At 44.3% G+C, this 20,559-nt stretch overlaps 3 protein-coding genes across 3 annotated transcripts; 2 read left to right on the top strand and 1 right to left on the bottom strand.

The window, feature by feature from the left end:
- The first annotated feature begins 358 nt into the window (after nucleotides 1-358).
- Nucleotides 359-3,579, top strand: OTOS (otospiralin). The gene is made up of 4 exons (XM_009904784.2): nucleotides 359-443; nucleotides 738-837; nucleotides 1,173-1,199; nucleotides 3,289-3,579. Exons 2-4 carry the CDS (start codon nucleotides 786-788, stop codon nucleotides 3,471-3,473), a joined length of 264 nt encoding a protein of 87 aa, XP_009903086.1. The 5' UTR covers nucleotides 359-443; nucleotides 738-785; the 3' UTR covers nucleotides 3,474-3,579.
- Nucleotides 3,580-4,455: 876 nt separating this feature from the next.
- On the top strand, nucleotides 4,456-7,254 carry COPS9 (COP9 signalosome subunit 9). The gene is made up of 3 exons (XM_054166607.1): nucleotides 4,456-4,558; nucleotides 4,682-4,754; nucleotides 6,804-7,254. The coding sequence occupies exons 1-3, from the start codon at nucleotides 4,496-4,498 to the stop codon at nucleotides 6,839-6,841; spliced, it is 174 nt and encodes a 57-aa protein (XP_054022582.1). The 5' UTR covers nucleotides 4,456-4,495; the 3' UTR covers nucleotides 6,842-7,254.
- A 7,275-nt stretch (nucleotides 7,255-14,529) lies between these two features.
- On the bottom strand, nucleotides 14,530-20,234 carry ADIPOQ (adiponectin, C1Q and collagen domain containing). The gene is made up of 3 exons (XM_009904786.2): nucleotides 20,082-20,234; nucleotides 16,059-16,272; nucleotides 14,530-15,629 (listed from the first exon to the last, which is right to left on the bottom strand). The coding sequence occupies exons 2-3, from the start codon at nucleotides 16,261-16,263 to the stop codon at nucleotides 15,103-15,105; spliced, it is 732 nt and encodes a 243-aa protein (XP_009903088.1). The 5' UTR covers nucleotides 16,264-16,272; nucleotides 20,082-20,234; the 3' UTR covers nucleotides 14,530-15,102.
- Between the last annotated feature and the right edge of the window lie 325 nt (nucleotides 20,235-20,559).

Below are 20,559 nucleotides of genomic sequence, written 5' to 3'. Positions count from 1 at the left end.
AGCTGGAGGAAGTGCTCAATATCCTCTTAGCAATTTTCTCAAGTCATTCTTATTAAAATCTAGTTTTCTAAAGAGGCAAAAAGAAAGAAATCAGGAGGGTAGCAAAGGCAATGTCACTGAATTTGCTTCTGGATTTTCTCCCTCTGTCTTCAAAATACAAAAGCGGTATATCCAAAGCTGATTCTGATTTTCTCTCCGAAATGGCCCCTGTCTCTTCCACGGACAGTGCTGAAACACAACACAAATTAAGTAGTTAAAATAATTCTACCTGAAGGAGACAAGATGGGATTGGTGTAGTAACTCAGTGACGTATCTCTCCTTTTCCTCCCACTCTTCCTTAAACAGCACTGCTGTTTTACAGCAATAGAAATCCTGTCGGCGTTTTGTAGCTGTCTTGGAGCTACGGACCTTTACTACTGCAAGAAGAGGAAAAGGAGAGAGAGGTAATTTCTGCAGTGACATTAAGTTAACCACAAAATAAAACATCTCCAGAGACACTTAATTTCATGTCAGTTCAGAGGAGCCTTTTGGATTTATGCCACTTGAAAAATTAAATACTAGTACACACTTCAGGACTTGTGGTGCTTTTAATACTCTGTGTTGCAGTTCAGAAACTGTAAGGTAATGTAACTGGATCTTGTTATGCCTAAACTAGTAATTAGAATCTGATTTGGAACATATAATAATAAGAAATAATAGACTTTGCATAATTTTTAATCTCTGATAATAATCCTCAGGCTGCACAGATTATTTTTCAGAAACACGAGCATTATCTTGCAGAAAAGATGACATTTATTGGATTATTTTTCTTCTGTATGCTGATGAATATGCTAACAGGTAAGATTGCTGCTGAATATACTCTTGTTTATTTTTTCAATCAGCAAGAAATATTTTGTTACTAATACAGTATCTTCTGTTTCGTATCAGATACTGCTCACATACTAATCACAACCGCTGTACCTGGTAGTTAAGAGTACTTGGTTTGTAGCACTGAGTGACTGCAAGTCCTTATTCAGCTGTTCAAGAAAAAAACAAACTCATTTGGCTATACTGAGGGCTCTACGTGTGCATTAAAGAACTTGTCAACTTTGGGCTACACAGCAATCTTTTTATTAACAGCAAAGTACTTCTGTGCGGGAGCTGGTACTGATGAGTTTCCTCTTTATTTACAGACGCCCGATCAATCCGGGATGGAGATGGTAATCCTTCATTTGCTTTCCTTCCCTTTGATTCACTAACAATTAGAAGAGTCATTTGTAACTCCCAGACCTGATCCCCAGCAGTGACTTTGGCAAGAATGAATACTAACCTCAGCGGTCTGTGGAAGTGCTTTCATTGAGCTCTGGTGGAGAAAGAAGACTAAATTTGTAGAATTGTCTTTAACATTTCCTAAAAGCTGACACATGAACATCTAACGACAGAGCTAATATACTTCCAGTCTGAAAACAAGAAGGAGTTACGGTCAAGTCACTGTATTTCATAGTACAAATTGTGATTGGGAAGCACCAGACTTACGAACAGACAGAATTTCGTCTGTCCTGAACAGTAATACTATATCTGTGCCTGGTTATTGGCAAGAAATACTGAATTCCACGACAAAAAGCATAAAATTTACAAATTGCCACAAATCCAATTAAAGACATGTTGGAATAAATCCCTTGGCACAGCTACCCTGTGGTTCGTGTCACTTTGTGTGATTAGTCCATTGGATTAGCGTTTGCCTTTGATTAAAAAAACCCTCAGCATCCTAATGATGTTTACACTGGCTTACTGAGGGCGATACCAGCTAACCTCTCTTTGCTGTTTTCAGAAAGCATCCTTTCTGAGCACAAAGTTGCACAGAAGTATCTGCAGTAACAAGGTGCTGTTACTGCTGCTGTACGTCTCAGTTGGTATATTAAACAGGACAGCTCTCAGCACCCCAAGTGCACAGATACAAATATGAAGAGAGAGTATTATAACAGATATGCAAATCAGAAATACATATATATGGAATAAGGGCTAATAAGATTACTTTAAATGCAAAACGCTCTTCCCTATGCTCCACTGTATTTCCTTATGGCTCTAAAATCTTTTGAATGCATCCTCTGTGTTTTCACTCTTTTATGGGCACTATTATATTTGTGGACAGCAAATACTTTTGCAACAGCCTCTTACAGAGTCAGGATAGTGTGTGTCAATCTGAAAATAAAACCTTGTTCAGGCAGCATCCTGTTGCTCTCATTACCAACAATTATGGTTTTCTTTCACACTGGGCCAAGCATCAGACTGCAAAGTGAATCTAAGGTCAGCTGGTATAAACAGTGAGTTCCTCTCTGCAGACAGCATTTGGCTGCTTCATTTAGTTTGTTATGTGCCATCTGTGCCTGCACTACAAACTTTACTCTGTGAAATTAAGGTCTGACAATAGGATTGTTGAAGGCTTTTAATTCCCACTAAAGACCCTGGTCCCAGGATGAGCCTGGTGAGTGGAACTGCTCCCATTTATTTAAAGGGCTTTCAATCAAATGAAAATACCGGGTTTAGTTTTTATTGCACAGAAAGACATTTGTGACTATGCGGTCTCAGTTTACATTTTATATATGCTTCTATGTTTGCCCAGATTCAGGCCAAAGGATTGCTGTCTCCTGCATTTTCAGAATGGATTTTGTTTTCCTTTTCCTGACGACTTTTAACTCTTGTTTCAATGAGTATTTCATGTTTTCTCAGATATTCCTAGAGTGAGCACAAATACAGCAGCCATCTTCCAAGAGGCAATGTCTTTCCTCTCTCTTTTCTCAGCTTATTTTCTGCAGCCTCCTGAGATGAGGCACAACTCTGCAGTTTGAGGCCATGTTAGGGCAGCATGGATCCAGGCCCCAGGAGCGCAGGGTGGATGCTGCACATCCAGCTTCTGCTGTACTCAGCTAAAATGTCTTTGTGCTGAGATGGCAGAGGAGCAACTGCATGGCCTTTTCCCCTGGATCTACTGAAAAGAAGGCTTGCAGGGGCACAGTGTAGATGATGGTGCCTTATTCCCTATATTTTTACATTGGGCACAGGAAATGGTGTGGAATGAGGGAAAATGCTCCCCATCCTGTCTCACTCTGCCATTTCTGGTGCGATCAGAACAGGCAATCTTCTGCAGAGCATGGCATGGAGAAGGGTCAGTGGCCCTTCCTGCCTCTCTCCTGCCAGAGATCCCAAGGGAGTCTAGCCCCAAACCATGCTGGCTCCCAGGTCCAAGCTTTCAGCAAAACTGCTTTGTATTACAGTAATGTGCAATATTCTATTTGTGGTTTTTTTTAGCTCTCTACCGGGAACCTGTAGCCTTGCCGTACTGGCCCTTCTCATCCAGTGATTTCTGGTCCTACGTGGAATATTTCCGAACCCTGGGAGACTACAACAGAATCAATGAAATGGCCAGAGCTTTCTTTGCCCAGTTCCCTTTTGGGAGCCACCTTGGCTATCATGTGCCTAACCATGAGCACTAACTGCTTTGCTCATTATTTGTGAAGTTGGTGTCTTGGCAGTGTTGGCTTAATGGTTGGATTTGATGACCTTAAAGGTCTTTTCCAGCCAAAACAACTGTGTGTTTCTAAGATGTTTAAGTGAATACATGGCTACCAGCAAATGTACCTTCACCACCTCTCAGCCACTTATTAACATTCATAGCAGTCACATGCAGCATTTCATGCTTTAAAGTAGCCTTTTCCTTTTTTACAGTTTATGCTTTCATGTGAATTCAATAAATTCCTTGATCGTGTTGCACGGTTCTAAGAGGTTTTTTACACCACGCTTGCAGCCCTGACTCAGGAACCTGCTCTTTGTGTGTGTGTGTGGTAGCTAAACACCAGCCCACTCCGTTTCAGTGGTGCCCACCAGGACAGGTGGCTGAAGAATAGTTCCAAAAAAGGGTCCTTTATCCAGTGTGCAAAGACAATTTGACACACAGAGTTCAGACATTTGCTTCATTTCAGTTCTGCAGAAACAAACCCAGCACTCTGTTATCTCAAACAGTAGCAATTTTTATGTAGCACAAAGAAATTATGTATGATTGGTTACATGACTTTGTGTCACATAAATCTTTGCACCCATGCTCGGTTGCCTAATACTGCAGTGGTCCCACAGCTACATTTAAATTATACTCCACGAAATCACCACACATTGTGTAGGGAACACTAATGTTTTGGTCTCAGGTTCCTTCCACTCTTGTTATCCTGGTCTCAGTTTATTTAGCTTGTAAAGATTGTAATTCTATCCTTCCCACATCAGAAAGACCACCAGCACAATTCACAGTCACAGCCTTTGCAGAGTGAATAGTGCTCCCCTAGCACCCCGCTGGCTACCCCGGCGCCATCTTTCCCACTTCAGGCCCCGCCGCTGCCGGCTGCACGCAACCAGCGAGACGCGAGACTGCCGGACGGGCAGAGAGGCCGCAGCGCAGCCTCGGAGCGGAAGCAGACTCCGCGCGCCCGGAAGTGGCGTTGTGGAGGGGACGCGCGGCGCTTCTGCCATGAAGCCGGCCGTGGACGAGATGTTCCCTGAGGGAGCTGGTCCCTACGTGGATCTTGATGAGGTGAGGGGATGTTGAGAGGCTCTGCCTGTGAGGAAGGATGAGGGTGGCGGCGGGGCCCCTGGGTGGTGGCGGGGCCACGCTCCCCGGCCGCTGCCCGGCCGTGCTCAGCGCCTGCTTTCCCAGGCAGGGGGAAGCACGGGGCTGCTGATGGACCTGGCTGCCAACGAGAAAGCGGTGCACGCCGACTTCTTTAACGGTAAGAGCCGCCGCGCTCCGGGAGTACGGGGGCGGGATCACCGTAGCATTTGCCCGCCCAGTGGGGAGAGTAACGTCCAGGGCCTGCAGAAGCTGCAGGTTATCAAAGCAGGCCTCCCTTGGTTTCTCTCTAATTTCATCTCTTTGGTGCCTGGTAGTAGCTGACTACTAACCACACTTACAGTGAGCGGTAACATTAAGAGCATGTCAATAGTAAATGGTGCAGGTGAGAATGATATGATGCGTTTGTCCTCTCCTGGAGGTTTTAGGCGATTTGGCAGGTTAGTCACTACAAGGAAAAACGTCTTGATCAGTTTGCATAGCACATAGGTTGTATTAAACAGTACAAATACATACAAAAACACAGACAAAACTTTACAGCATTGCCTTTAGGTGTTATGCATACATCTGTATCCAAAGCAAAATAAATCTTTGGTCGTTACACACTGTCTGCATTTGAATGTCAGTAGTATATGTGTAAGTATATACATCTGCTTTTAGAGAGGTGAACAGCTATTTATGTAGCCACTTGGAGGTAAAATATGCACCACTACCTGGTTTCTAAGCTGTACACTTTTAAAGTATATTTAGACGTTTCATAGAATCACCCAGGTTGGAAGGGTCCTCCAAAGGTCATTTAATACAACTGCCCTGCAGTGAGCAGAGATATCCTCAACTAGATCAGGTCACCCAGAGTCCTGTGAAGCTTCACCTTGAATATCTTCAGGAATGGGGCGTCAACTACCTCTCTGGGCAACCTGTGCCAGTGCTCAAACACTCTCACTGTAAAGAACTTTTTCCTGACATCCAATCTAAATCTACTCTAATTTAAAATCATTGCCCTTCATCCTGTCTTTGTAAGGAGTCCCTCTCCAGCCTTCTTGCAGACCCCCTTCAGGTACTGGAAGGTGGTGATTAGGTCTCCCTGGAGCCTTTGCTTCTCCAGGCTGAACAACCCCAGCTCGCTCAGCCTGTCATTTCAACAGTGAATTTCAGATATGCTATTAAATCTAGTTGCTGTGGTGGTGTTAACTGGTATTAAACTGGTAAACTGTGCTGTAAACTGGTATTAATTCAGAAATAAAGTAGCTTTCTCATGTTGCTCAAGACTTAGAGTACAGGAGAAAACTTAAACTCAACTTCAATTAAATTCAACTTCAATACTCTTCTACTCTTCAATATACTCTTTGTTGAAGCCAGCATGTTCAGGAGTAGGTATTTCCACAAAGTTCTATCACCATGTTGTGGTATTATATTCTGTTGATAGTTTGAGAGTCTTCTAAATGTGTATTAATCTTCATTTATTATATGGCACTTATCTATTGCCTTCTGTAAGAATACAGACCTGGTTTCAGTTATGTTGTTAGTTTATGCTGAGTATGCCAAGAAGGTGCTGAGTAGTTGAGAACTTTCCAGAGACATCTAGAACAGCTGTGATTAGCCAGCCACATTTCATGTCTGAGGGAGACAAGTTTTCTGAAAGAGAAAGGTTGCTAGCACTTTCTCAGCAACTAAATGTTTGGGGGTTTTTAAGGAAGGGATTTTTAACAGCAGGTTACAAATGCTAATGTCAGTCTGCTAAATTTGTAAGCATATGCCTAGATACTATGACCTAAATCCAGAATTCTGCAGGAATGTGTGCACCTGAGACTTGCTGCATGCATAGAGCTACTACTTGTTTATTTCTGAAGTCTGGGAATCGTGGTTGATCCACTTGGAAAATCAAGGCTGCTTAATGTGTTTATAAAAGCCCCTTCTTTGAATCTTCACTTTGCTTTCATGGATTTAGTGGCAAAGGTTGTGCTGTGCAAATGAAGCAGTTTAGTTTGTGTATGATAGAGAACGTGTGCATGGGTCTGCCTGCCCTTCTCCTCTGTCTCATCCCACCCCAACATTACATTTCTGCTAATAGATGATTAGTAACTGTTATTCATCTAATTCATCTTTTTTTCTGTCTTTAATACAAATAATGAATTGCACTGGAATGTTTGCATATATGACTGCCAAAACTTTTAAGGTTAATTTTACCTTGTCTTATTTTTCTGACCAGATTTTGAAGATCTCTTTGATGACGATGACATCCAGTGAAATTAGCTGTCCAGCTATGCAGTGCTGAGATGTGGATTTTTCTCTAGGATCTCCTGCAGTGTCATTTATTTATTAAAATAACCAAAACAGGAAAATCACAGAGGGGGGCAAAAACCTGTATAAGCTGCTTGGAAAATATGAAGACCAGATGGTTAAAGATAACTTAAAGAGGGAACTGTGGGCTGTTATTTCTAGGAAGCTGTGTGTAGATTTTTCTTGAAATCTTACTTGCTGATGTGCCCATTCAATAAAATACTGAAAAAGCCACCTCTCTCTGCTTTGAAAGTAGATATTGCTGTCTTCTGAGATTGCTTAGAGAAAGATTCTATTATTCTTTTCTAGTAAACATTGTTACTTTTGGATACTATATAAAGATACACAGCGGGGTACATTGCTGCCTTCCAGAGTTTTGTTCATCTGAAGCTGAGATGGTTGCTTGTTCCAAGTGGTCTGACTCATTTGCCAGTCACACCAAGAAAAGTGTGCATTGTCTTCTGTTTCAAGAGAGATACTCATCTACTGTCAGACCTTTTAATTTAGGAGGCACAGGAATAAAAAGTAGTGATTTTTACCTTGATATTTTAAGTTTGAGAAACATTCTGGCCCTGGGCCATAGGAATGCTTAGATATAAAATACAGTTCTTGACATTGTACTGTACTAAGAGGGCCAATGGCATCCTGGCCTGCATCAGGAACAGTGTGGCCAGCAGGAGCAGGGAGGTCATTCTGCCCCTGTACACTGCACTGGTTAGGCCGCACCTCGAGTCCTGTGTCCAGTTCTGGGCCCCTCAGTTTAGGAAGGAGGTTGACTTGCTGGAACGAGTCCAGAGAGGAGCAACAAAGTTGGTGAGGGGTTTGGAACATAAGCCCTACGAGGAGAGGCTGAGGGAGCTGGGGTTGCTTAGCCTGGAGAAGAGGAGACTCAGGGGTGACCTTATTACTCTCTACAACTACCTGAAGGGAGGTTGTAGACAGACGGATGTTGGTCTCTTCTCCCAGGCAGCCAGTACCAGAACAAGAGGACACAGTCTCAGGCTGCGCCAGGGGAGGTTCAGGCTAGATGTTAGGAAAAAGTTCTATACAGAAAGAGTGATTGCACATTGGAATGGGCTGCCTGGGGAAGTGGTGGAGTCGCCATCACTGGAGGTTTTCAGGAGAAGACTTGATGGGGTGCTTGGTGCCGTGGGTTAGTTGTTTGGGTGGTGGTGGATTGGTTGATGGGTTGGACGCGATGATCTTGAAGGTCTCTTCCAACCTGGTTTATTCTATGTATGTATTCTATTCTATGTATAGAAAGAAAATAATGTCAGGATTCCTTTTCCCTGCAGCAGGTCACGCAATTATTTGTACTTACAGGTATAGTGTCTATTAATTGGTCTGTTAGATATTAGTTCACATTTAGACATGAGTTTTTGGAGCACTTTTAGAAATGTTTCACTTTGAACAGTTCAGTGACCAAAGTGAACCTTAAAATGAAAGGAACAGGTGAGTTTTTACTATATTATTTCAGAGTCAAGAGTTCAATTCTGTCTAATCTAAAGTGTATTCTATTAATTGATCACAGAAAAAAGTACTGTGGCTGTCTTCATCTTAAAGACTTCGCACCACTTAAGCTTCTCCTGGAGTGAAACCCTCTCCTCTTGTACTTCTCTCCTGTTTGCCTTTTGAGTTTGCCTGAAAAGAAATTTTAAATGTAGCAGTAAGGATACTGGCAACTGAGCTTAAAAATGTAATCACAGTAAAACCAGTGAGACATAGGTGTCCTTTTATTGTGTTCCTGTGGATTTCTCTATATCCTGTGTTTCATCATGCAGTGTACATTAAATCAGTGTTCTGACATTTACTCTGCTTAGTGTCTGACATTACACCATGTCCCTGAAGGAATGGTCCTGTGGAAACAGTCTCCATTGTAGTGCTCACTTTACTCAGAGCCAGGAGTTTCAAGCTTTCCCTAACACCAGTGTAAACATTTTGATGTGAGAGGTAGCAGCTGTTTGAACATTTCTAGCTTTGGTGCTGTACTTTCTCATAATGGCTTTGAGAAATGAGCTGCTGCTGGTAAATGGAGGTTGCATTCTGGGAAGGTGCAAAAGATGAAATAGATTTATGAAGCAACTCTTCTCCTCTGCTCCTTTAGCTACTTTTCCCAATGCCCAGACTCTTCAAGATGGTCACCTTGGGTTTGGAATACTTCTTGTCCCGTGTTTTATACAGAAAGGGTTATGCAAGGAACAAAATGCCCTTCAGTTTCAGATTTTTCCTCTGTTGCCATTTGTCAGGCTTTTCAGTCTAATTAGCCAGCAGGCAATCAGCCTGTTGTCAAGAAATAATCACAAGATGTCAAAATAACTCATAAAAATGGATTTAAAGGGCATTTGTCTGCCTTGGCTGTTTACTTTACCAAGCTTTGATTCCTGTATCTTTTATGGAGAGTGACACTGCTCATAATAGGTGTTTCTGGGTGAAAGAACAAGCCTGTTCTATAGCAACAGTATTTTGTACACATTCAACTGAAGTACACATTTAACTGAAGTTTATTACTTCATAAGCTGCTGGTTACTGCTCAGAATTTCAATGTCCAAATAAAGGCTCTAGTCTGAATAGTTTTATGGAGGTACTGAGGTTAGTGTCCTGAAGTGTCTCACTGACTTCAGAGGGACATTGGCAATGCATAAAGCAGACCTTCTGCCTGAGTCTTGGCAGGATGAAGGCCCAAAGTGCTGAAATGCTTGAGAAGGGACGTAGCAAGTTGTGCAGTACAGACAAAAAAGAATAGCTTCAAAACACTGAAATGTCAGCCGGTTTCCTTGGATGGGCACAGGGGCGAGTCTCTGTTTGCAGGAAACTGTTAGCTGTCACAGTGAATTCTTAGTCATTAAGAATGTGCCATTTATTTTGAGCTGAAAATAATCAGGTCATTGTGAGGCAGGGAAAGTTACCATGCTAGAGGAAGCTGGCTGCCTGCATATTTCTGTAGTGCCTTTCAGAGCTGGCTACCAGGTTAGCAGTAGAATGCAATGCTCCACTGCTCCTCATGCGAGCAAGAACAGGCAGAATCAGATGCAGCGTGGCAGTAGTGGGATTTCCTTGACGTGTGTGTGTGTGTGTGTGTGTTAATTAGTTAACTTCTAGGGAATTAAAAGTTTTCCTTTAATGTATTACTTCAATAATTGAAGGTATTTTTCTTAATAAAGAAGGAATTGGTTTAGATGAATAAGTAGAGTTCTTCCTGCATCCCTGTGGTGTTGGGGAGCTGGCAAGCATCTTCCTGCTCTCAATGTGCAGTTGTTCAGCACACGAAAACCTGCTGGGCAGATGACAGTGCAGCCCTGTTCTCTCTGAGCCCTCTGTCAGTGATGGGGCTGGAATGTGAGTGTCCTATCAGTGCCTTTTTTGAAAAGCACTAGCACTATGCAAGTCAGTCCTTGGCAGTCCTTGGGGGGGTTGAGGATAAGGATTTGCTTCCATGTTTTTACTTCCAGATTTGTTTAGTTTGTCTTTTGCATTTGCTCCAGTTGGACTTTGCCAAGTAGTAGGGTCAGAATCTTGACCCAAATTATAACTTTTTGGGGAAGATACTCCAAGGAGTTCAGAACAGAGGAAGAGGGGAGCAAAATCTTTTTAAGCTTTTAAAATTGGCAAATGGGGCCTTTTTGGTGAATACTTATTCATGGAAAAGTCAGTTTGCATGTAGCAAATCACAGAATCATAGAATGGCTTGGGTTGGAAAGCACCTGTCCAGGTTACCTAGTCCAACCCTCCTGCTGTCAGCAGGGATATCTGCAACTAGAACAGGTTCCTCAGAGCCCCAGACAACCTGACCTGGAATGGTTCCAGGGATGGGGCATTTACCACCTCTCTGGGCAACCTGGGCCAGGGTCTCACCACCCTCAGGGTGGGTTTCCTGATTCACAATTCCATATCAGACCAAGTCTTCATCTAGTACAAATGTCATAAAAATGTGTCAGTCTTGCTCCTAGCCTGCTTATGCTTAGCATTGGTTTCCCCCAGGGCGTTTCAAAGGGGGAACTTAGGCATTTCCTCAATAGAAGTACAATTGCTGATCAGCTGAATGCAGGACTTCCTCCTACTCCCTCTGCCTTCTTCCATGCTGAAAAGCCTCTAGTGAGTTAGTGCTTCACAAATAGACAAGTCTTGAAAGCAGTTTATCTCTTTCTTAAAGCTCTTCATGGTTTAGTGTAGCTGCTATTAATTACTGGCAGAAATGATGATGTGGGGCTGAGACACAATTAGGATCAGCCTGTAATTGTGATTAAAAGGGCCAGGGATGCTTTCACAGATGGTTTCCATGCTGGATGAGTCTGGCCGGTCTCTTCAGCTATAGCCACACTATTTCTTCTGTGACTTAGATCTTTCGCTGGGGAGTGTTGTTGCTTTCTGCCTGCCAGAGAGTGTGTTGCCTTCTTGTTGTCTTTCTCTGAGCAGCAATACAAGAGGGGAAGAGTCAAATGGCTGTCAAGATCAAAGGAGCTGACTGCACTCTTTATAAACTGCCCTAATTACAAAGTGGCAAATGAGACCTCATTCTTGGTGTCTTCATCTACTGGTTGCTATCTAATAGGAGCTGCTGGCAGTGTTTATGCCCAGAGGCCACTCATTTTTGTGCCTGGAGCATTATGTTACTTTCCAAAGGGAAACCCAACCATTTCAAACCTGCCACAGCGAGAGGGCCAGTAAACAGTGAGACCTGACTTTGTACTAGGCATCCAGTGCCTAGTACAGACTGCAACATTTAAATTTGTTTGAGAGCAGGTGATTCAGTGCCCTTTCAGCATGTCGGTGTCATTCCTAGCTCCTGTATGTTCACAGCATTGTGCAATCCTCTGGAGCCAGCCCAGGTGTTGAATAAGTGCCTGGTTTTTGACAGGTTTTCCTATCCCCTGGGTTTATGAAGGAGGAAGGGAGAGTAAAAATCACAGCAACTCTGTTATGTAAAATGCCTGGATCCATTAAGAGCTCTTCTGAGCTCTTTACCTTTCCAAGACCTATTTGCAGCTCTCCCTTAAAAGCAGCATGAAGCCAGCATGGTGCTCAGCTATGGTGGTCAGCTTGGCTGTGTGCCCCTAGCATCATAGAGCAGGGAGGTGGAGGTTTGGTATCTATCACAGGCAGGGATCTGAGTGATTCCTACTCTATAAGGGCTCCCCTGGGGCCTGATGGGGTATTCTCAAGCAGAAACCCACAGAATGGTGGGGGTTTGAAGGGACCTCTGGGGATCATAGTGCAACCCCATAAAGCATGGTTACCCAGAGCAGGTTCAGGATTATGCCCAGGTAGGTTTTGGTTCTTTCCAGAGAACAAGACTCTGCAACCTCTCTGGGCAGCCTGTCCAGTGCTCCAGCACCCTCACAGGGTTCCTTATATTCAGGTGGAACTTCCTCTGTTCCGGGTTTTGCCCACTGCCCCTTGTCCTGTAGCTGGGCACCACTGACAGAAGTGCATGAGAGAACCACTGGAAGTTGAAGGCTGTGTGCTCTGTTGTGTGGTGGTGGGACTATGTGCGGAGAAAATGGAATTAAGTCCCCATGCCAGCCCCTGCAGTGAGAGAGCATGGGATGGCTTATCAGCCCAGCAACTGAGGAACAACTAGAGTGCTATCAAGGGAAGCCATGTTCCTGCTTTTCTATGTATATTTTTGTATTTTCTATGATTCTGTGAGTCTAAGACTTTCCCTAAAAGGCCCAGAGTGGTCTGAGTCCTCGAGCTCCTAACACATGACATGTTTCTTGCATTACAGCCGTGGTGGCTTGTGGTAGGAGACGCTGCTGGCCTGGGTGAAGGCTACATTGATGTGGGTCACACTAATGATGGGGCAGTTGCAGGGGTTGCTAAGAAATCCTGAGTTCTGTCCTGGCTTAAAGCACATGGCATCAGATGTATGTGGTGATGTGAAAAACCATGCTTACACCACTAAGTCCTGGTGCACAGGATGAAACTGTAAGACTATCTGCTCCTGCTGCATGCAAAGAATTATTTGTTTTGGCTGCCTCTTAGGAACTGGTCTTTAAATTAGTATTTTCTCCTAGTGTTTATCCCAAATGCCTCTTAGCACTTTGGTTGTTTCCATTTTCCCTGCCTTCATATAATCCATCTGAAAACATTTAAAAAACCCATTGCAAAAGCTCTGACTTCTTCCATTCGGTTTAAGCCTCTTTCTGCCACTTGATCCAGCACCTGCTGCATCTTAAATTCTCCCTGTATTTATGGATTGTTTCTTTGGCTTGGCTTGGTGGCTTTTGGTTGTTTTGTTTTTCTTTTCCTTTTTTCCTGTTCCCTTTAATTCATACAATAGGGGCAGGGTTTTCCCAGCTCTCTGAATTCAGCATGATCAGACTGAGTATCAGTTTGGCCCTTGCTAAATCTAGGGTGCTTGAAACCTCCTGGGCCAGAGGAGGTACTCTCTCTGGCTGGCTTTTCAGAGTGCATTCAAGCACTGGTTTGAGGGAAGCAGTCTGGAAACCAGAGCTCATTTTATCCAGAGAGGACAACACGGTGTGAAGTGGTTAGACGCTGAAGCCTTGCTGAAAGCTAGAGGGTGGGGAGTTTCTTGGGAAAGCAGAAGGGGGAGTGTCTCTGTGTGTGCCAGGCCAGGGTGCCTCCACTTTGCTGGGAAAATGTATGTATTTTCCTGGTCTGTCTGGTGAGGCCTGATAATGTCCCTTTCTTCAACTCCCTCCCAGTGACGCATACAAAAACGTGGGAGCATTCTCATGGAGCAAGGTTTTTATTGTTGTTATTATTTGTGAAGTGGTAATTCACTGGAGTGTAGGAAATGCTGCTATTGGAAGTGATTTCAGTTGAAGCCCTTAATGCTGTTTTGTGCTTGTAATAATGTGTTAGCTCTGATTTGTGTTAGCTTGTTCTGAAGCTTAATGGGAGTCTTCTGTGAATGTATCTGAGAAACCATCAAATCCTCTTGTAGCTAAAAGTCAAGCAAGCTCTTTGGAGAGCAGTTTGATGGGATTGCTACTAATCCTAGCCTTAATACTCTTCCCTCGTTAAGGTGACCTTCTCAAGAGCTTGGGCAGATGCTGGAGGTGTCCATCTCAGGAACCCTCTCAACATGACAGGTTGCACCACCACCCAAAGCTCTGCTAGGATGCTGTGCAAACCATTGTTTAGGGCACACTTATCTTGTAGAAAAGTAGACACAGTTGTTTGATCTCAATTTCTGACTACACTTGGGAGCTATTCAGAGGGGAAAAGGAACAGGATCTGGCCAACTTGCAGATTTAAACTGTAAGATGCTGCTTGTGTGCCTCATTCTGGCAGCCTCTGGGCGGAATAAGTATTTGTGCCATTACTTCCAGAGCCAGGTGAGTGATTTGGGAAGGGACACCTCCATCCTGAGGTCCCATCTGTGCAGGAGCCTTGAGGGATCCTCTGCTCCCTGTTCAGGCACAGTGTTTGCAGGGCAGCTGCTGGCATTTCTGAACATCACAACTGTGCGCCCAACTTGTCTGTGATCTCTTTGGGATTCCAGAGCCTCACAGTCAGTAGGCCGCTTTTGTTGTGTGGCCTCACTGATGTTTATAAGGCTTTTCAGATAAATCCAAAGAGAAGACCCCTGCTCTAAGTGAGCATGCTGTCTACATTAGAGGCAATTATATGGAGTAAACATAAAAGGAAAATCAAAGGATTAAAATGAATGAAAGATAATAATCTGAATATATTCAAATATCTGGGCTAAAGAAGGGAGACAACAACCCATGGGTGGAAGTCAAAGGCCCTAATATAACAGGGAGTTACACTGGTGAGAAAATGGATAAAATGCTAAAATGAATGATAAAAATGGTAAAAATTTGTGCCAGCTGAAAACAAGGGAAGAGATGGCTTTTGTGAGTAGTCTTCTCCCTTTTCTCAGATTCTAAAATGCTGGCTAAAACATTAAAATATTTTAAAATGTATTTAAATGTAACAATTTTTTCTCTTATCACTTTCAGATTTTACAAACATTAGGCCATCTTGTGTGTTGCTCTTTCATGATGTGGTAGGAGTGGTGTTTGAGCTCTGGTTTCCACAAGGAAAGCAAGAGCAGATGTAGCAGTGAACTCCTAGTCCTGTGGAAGTCACTCATGTGTGAGTTCACTGGTTTCACAGGAGATCAAGTCCACCCTTGGCCATTGTTGCCCCCGCAGAAAGCAATTTTCCGGTAAATACAGCGTAGCTATAGCGCCAGTGCCCCAGGACGACATCCAGGGTTAAGCCACATCATCCTTTCCCATGTAGTGCCCTCTGCTTTAATGGACATCCAGGTCTGGGTACAGGAGGAAGCCCATGAAAGTGGAATCATTGATGTTGTCAGCATAGACACCGTTGTTGTCTCCATCCCCATACACCTGAAGCCAGACCTCATCCCCAGAGTTGAGGTGCAGCAAGACAGAGCCGCTAGCTTGATCCACATTGTTCTTTTGGAACTGGTCATAGGTGAAGATCACTGCCTTGTCCTTCCTGTAGAGGCTGACCTTGACATCGGACAGGTAGACTGTCAGGTGGTAGGCAAAGTAATAGGTGCCAGGGATGCTGCAGACGAACTTGCCAGTGCTGGCGTCATAGTGGTTCTGCTCATTGTAGAAGATCTTGCTAAAGCGGATGGGGACGTTGGGGTGGGGGGCTCGCTCCGTCAGCCCCACGCTGAAAGCAGAGCGGTGGACAAAGGAACCTTCCCCCTTCTCTCCCTTCTGCCCTGGCTGCCCAGGAAATCCTCTTGGCCCTTCACGCCCTGGGATTCCTATTTCACCTTGATCACCTTTGGGACCTTGCATACCTGCGGGACAGAGAATTGTGTTTACACTATGCTGGCAGCCAATATACACTGGCCCAAAGGGCAGAGAGGGCTGTGTCATGATGATCTGCTCAGAAGCGCAGAGCTGTGGGAAAAGGCCGGTTGACCTCAACAGCCCCCATGAGCTGAATCAGTGAGTGGAAAGCCTGCTCACTCCCCCCAGCTCTGTGCAGAGCTGCTGAGAGCAGCATGGCTGAAAAAAACATCATTAACTGGAAAAATAGCCTCCAGCTCAACCTCTTTGACTCAATTTGTGGAATCTCCATTCCTGGAGATAGCCAAAAGCCTTCTGGACAAAGATCAAGCATGGGCCCAGCAAACACAAGACCTGCCAGGCCTAGGCCTTGGGGTCGGGGATGTCCAGCATTGATATATGCTTCAGCACCGTTATACCCCCTGCTCTTCACCAACCTTCCTCTCCTTTCTCTCCCTTTAGTCCGTCTCTTCCATCTTTCCCGTCCCGTCCAGGGACCCCATTGTGGCCAGGGTAGCCAGGAGCTCCTCCCATCCAGTTGGCACATGGTGTTTTGGGGTCCGGCTCCGGGTCAGCAGCCTCTGTGCAATGGGTGGACACCAGCAACAGTGAGCAAAGGAAGAAGCCTGCTGGGCCCTTCATCGTTGCTTCCTGAAATGGACAATTGGTTTAACTTTAAAGGTTAACATGGGAAAACAACAGAAAAAAGAAAAGAAAAAAAAAAGTAAACAACCCTTCACCCATGAATAGTGGAGAGGCACAGAAGACTCAAGTTCGAATCAACGTATCTGAAGGAAAGCAATTCTGCTCACCCTGAGGGCTCCTCCATGTCCAGCAAGGTGCTGGCATGAGGTCCATGAGCCAAGCTGGGATGAGGCCCCCAGGGGCAGCATGGACCTCAGTTGGGGAGCACATCCAGTGCAGAGAGCAGCAAATACCAGTTACTTCCCAGGCACTCACGGGTTCTTTACACAAGCACAGATGTAGCTTGGCATCAAGTACAGAGATACCAGGGTATCTGTGGCTGATTTCCTCCCAAAGCTCTGTTCAGTTGTCCACAATGTGCTCTGTTTCTGCCCAGCCCTGTGAGCAGCTGACTGAAAGCACAGGTCTGGCAGAGTTCATGTCATAGAATCATAGAATAGAATCATAGAATCAACAAGGTTGGAAAAGACCTCAAAGATCATCAAGTCCAACCTGTCACCCAAGACCTCATGCCTACTAGACCATGGCACCAAGTGCTGTGTCCAATCCCCTCTTGAACACCTCCAGGGACGGCGACTCCACGACATCCCTGGGCAGCCCATTCTAATGGCTAAAAACTCTCTCAGTGAAGAACTTTCTCCTCACCTCGAGCCTAAACTTCCCCTGGTGCAGCTTGAGACTGTCAAAATCTTCAAAGCCTTTAAGCTGCTGAGCAGGTGGTTTATTGCTGCTCATGCAGACCACTAACCTGAGTCTAGCTAACGTGGACAGAAACTGCAGCCAGGCTTTCCATCTCCTCTGACTGACCATATGAGATAATATTACTGGGTTCTTTTCCACCCAGATTCCTTTTTTTGTGGATTATGGGAAAGAGAGTTGGACTGTGTTTAGTTGCTTTGCTAGTCAGAGTGTGTAGTGTGGCTCCCAGAACCAGGCTGGTGGTGGCATCCCACAGCCAGCCTGGGCCTTTGTTCTGATGCTCCCAGCAATCAGCAGGACCTTCACAGCCCTTGGGCCAGGCTTTTAGGGAACAGATATTTAAAAATCACTACTGTTGTGTGATGCTGCTCCCCAGGCACACATTATTCCCTGGAACAATAAAGGTATCCTGTTATGAGGATTGTAAGTGGCATAATAGGCAATAAGAAGTGTATAACGGCATGGCCATTAGACTCCCTTAGCTCTGTAATTTCCAAGAAATCAGATCTTTCAGAGCAATTCCTTTGCAGGGTTGATTTTCCTAGGCAAGCTATGTCAATGTCATATTTTAAATAATTTCTTGTTAACTGGCCCAGAACTGCTTCAAAGGAAACTAAGCAAATGTGCTGCATTTCATTGAGGTAGGTAGTTTTCTTCATCGTAGGTGGTATGGAGCTATGGTCTGGATTTGTGTTGAGAAGTGTTGGTAACACAGGGATGTTTTTGTTACTGCTGAGCAGTTCTTATACAGAGTCAAGGCCTTTTTAGCTGCTCAGCCCATCCCACCAGCATGTTGGCTGAGGGTGCACAGGAATTTGAGAGGAAACACATCTGGGACATCTGACCCCAGATGACAAAGGGATAGTCCATACCATATGACATCATGCTCAGCAGTAAGATCAGGAAGGAGGCTGGCTGTGGGTCTGCTGCTTGGGAGCTGTCTGGGCACCATTTGGTTGGTGGTGACCAATTGTGTTCACTTTCCTGACTTGTTTGTCTTGGGTTTTATTTTTCTCTCCTGGTGATTTTCCTTTTCATTACAATTTATTATCACTATTTTATTTCAATTATTGAACCGTTCTTAAGTCTTGAGGTTTCTTGTTTTTACCCTCCCAATTCTCTCCCGCCTCTCCTGCTGCGGGGGGAGTGAGGGAGTGTTTGTGGCTTAGTTTCTGGCTGGGGTTAAACCAGGACAATGACACTATGGTCACCAAAACTTCAGTTTGTGCAGGATAATGGGGGTCTTCGAAGAAAGTTTGAAAGTTCTGCTTAATTACTTTGGTAGGCAGTACCTAGCACACAAAATGAGGGAACTCCTAAAACTGCACCCACCCTGCCAGGCTTCACCAATCCAGCAGTCACAGGGCACCGTGGAATGGGGCTGGGGCCACACTTGGAGGCAGTTTTGGAGCTGAGGGTGCCGTGGGGTCCAGTGATCACAGCCTGAAAGGGTATGCATGTTTGGACATGCTGTGAGATGGCCACTTTGCCATGCCAGTGGGTGGCTCTAAGCTCTGGCTCAGCTGCAATGCAAGCACCCCTCCAAAATCAGCACAAGCTGCCCGAGGACATCTAACCATGGACAGCATTCTAATGTCCAATAACACCTGCCTCAGAAGTGCATTTCTTAAGCTGTGTTTTGGTGATTTTTTTTTTAGTTAGTTCCTCTTCCTCATATGCTGCCTAGAACTCAAATAGCATTAAATTTTAGCAACATGTGCCCCAGAGCCAGTTTTATTCCTGGTGCAAACCGCCCCCCCACCCCACCCCCTTAAGGTCAAAAGCGATGTCAATTTGAGGCAGCTCACAACAGAGTTGCAGGGAGATTTCCTGGTAAATGCTTGTACAGCTTGCTCTGAGGAGCTCCAAATGATGCCCACCCCACAGCATTCCTGGGCAGCAACTCACTGCTGATGCATTACACAATCCATTTTTCTCCTTCTTCAGAAGAAAACTATGATGTGAAAGTGTAAAATTACTTATATTATGACAGTTTGATGCCAACAGAGGTGGTTTTCTTGTTTGAGAAATGAAGGAATTCTCTGACAGAAGTCTGTCTGACAAAGAGGAAATTCTAAGCTCTCCTAGCTCTGAGTCTAAACTCTGCTTTAGGCATGATATCCCTATACTGTGTCTTTCTCATTCCTTTTTGTCTTTCCATCTAGTGCTCAGGAGTGTAACATGACATAATCTGTGATATCTGAATGTTAGTTGTACCTTTTGGACAAGGTATAGATGAGCTAAGTACTCTTGATGGCTTTCAGTTATTCCTTGGCTACTATATTGAAAGCTCATATGCATTATATGGAGCTTATCCATTTATCATCTGAAAGCAGCATATCATCCATAAGGATAAAGCCATTCATAAGTGGTATCTAGTGATCCAGGATTTAAATGTCACATAACATTAGAAATATTATACAGTTATATAAAATTGTAGTAAATATTTCTATTATACATTTATTAATATTTATTTATATATATATTAAGCTCCCCACACCTCCCTATGCAAAACACAAACAAAACCCCCACATCTCCAAATCCAATCCATTCCAACTCCAGTATTTTGTTCAAAGGATATTAACCAGAGATTTAGCATATGTTGAGCTTCCTCTCTTTTTATAATCCTTTGTAGCACAGTTTTTGCTGACATTCCAGCAGAGACTGGCTCCAGGGGACTCACACCTTAAATTTGGGTGGTGCAGCTTCCTGGTAAGGAGCTGGTATGACCAGGGAGATCTGGGGCAGAGACAGTTATCCCAGGATTCTATGAGGAAAGAGGTGAATCAAAAGGTGCCAGTGCAGTACTTGCCATTGTAGCCATGTGGTTTGTCACTCTTGCTCCTGATTACTTTTGATTTAGTGTTTCCAAAAACGGGAGCATGATTCTACGGGAGATCAGCTATTCTTGGTTTAAATACTCACTGGCTATTCTGAGAATAACTCTGAGAAAGGAAACTTCCAGTGAACAGAAAATTCTGTCTGCCTGATTCAGCCCAAGAGAAAAGAAAACCCTGAACTTAATAAGAGGGGGGAAAGAATAAAGTCATGCTTACCAGCTGCCGTGAGTCCTAGTTGGCTTGCTGCAGTCTCTTCAGAAATGAAGTCCGACTACCACATCGCTATCCCTAAGGGCATGAGGAGCTCTCAGCTCAGACACTGCGTTTTCCATTTGCTGTTGCGCATGATGACTAAAAGTTTGGGTTTCCCAGTAATGTTTCCTGGCGATTGCTTAAGTTTTGGATCACTTATATAATCTGGTCACACTGTGATAGCTTGTGAAGATAACCTTAAGAGGGAAAAGATGGGTTTGGGAATTCGCTGGGAATGGAAAGAGCAATGGGTTGCTGGAGAAACCCATGTGAAAGCCTGCTGCTCATTCCGAGCTGGACTTGTACAGCACTGTGCAAACTGGGAAATGTTGTTAGGAGAAAGTGGAGAAAGTGTGTCTGGAGCCTTGTGTTAACGCACTCAAATGGGCTTTTTAAAATGGGATAGTATATGAATCATTGTGGGACAAGTTTTGGCTTCTCC

This window comes from Dryobates pubescens, chromosome 13, assembly GCF_014839835.1.
Source record: "Dryobates pubescens isolate bDryPub1 chromosome 13, bDryPub1.pri, whole genome shotgun sequence".
NCBI classification, from domain to species: Eukaryota; Metazoa; Chordata; class Aves; order Piciformes; family Picidae; genus Dryobates; species Dryobates pubescens.
Note: the sequence above shows the minus strand (reverse complement) of the source record. Positions and strands in the feature narration are given on the sequence as shown.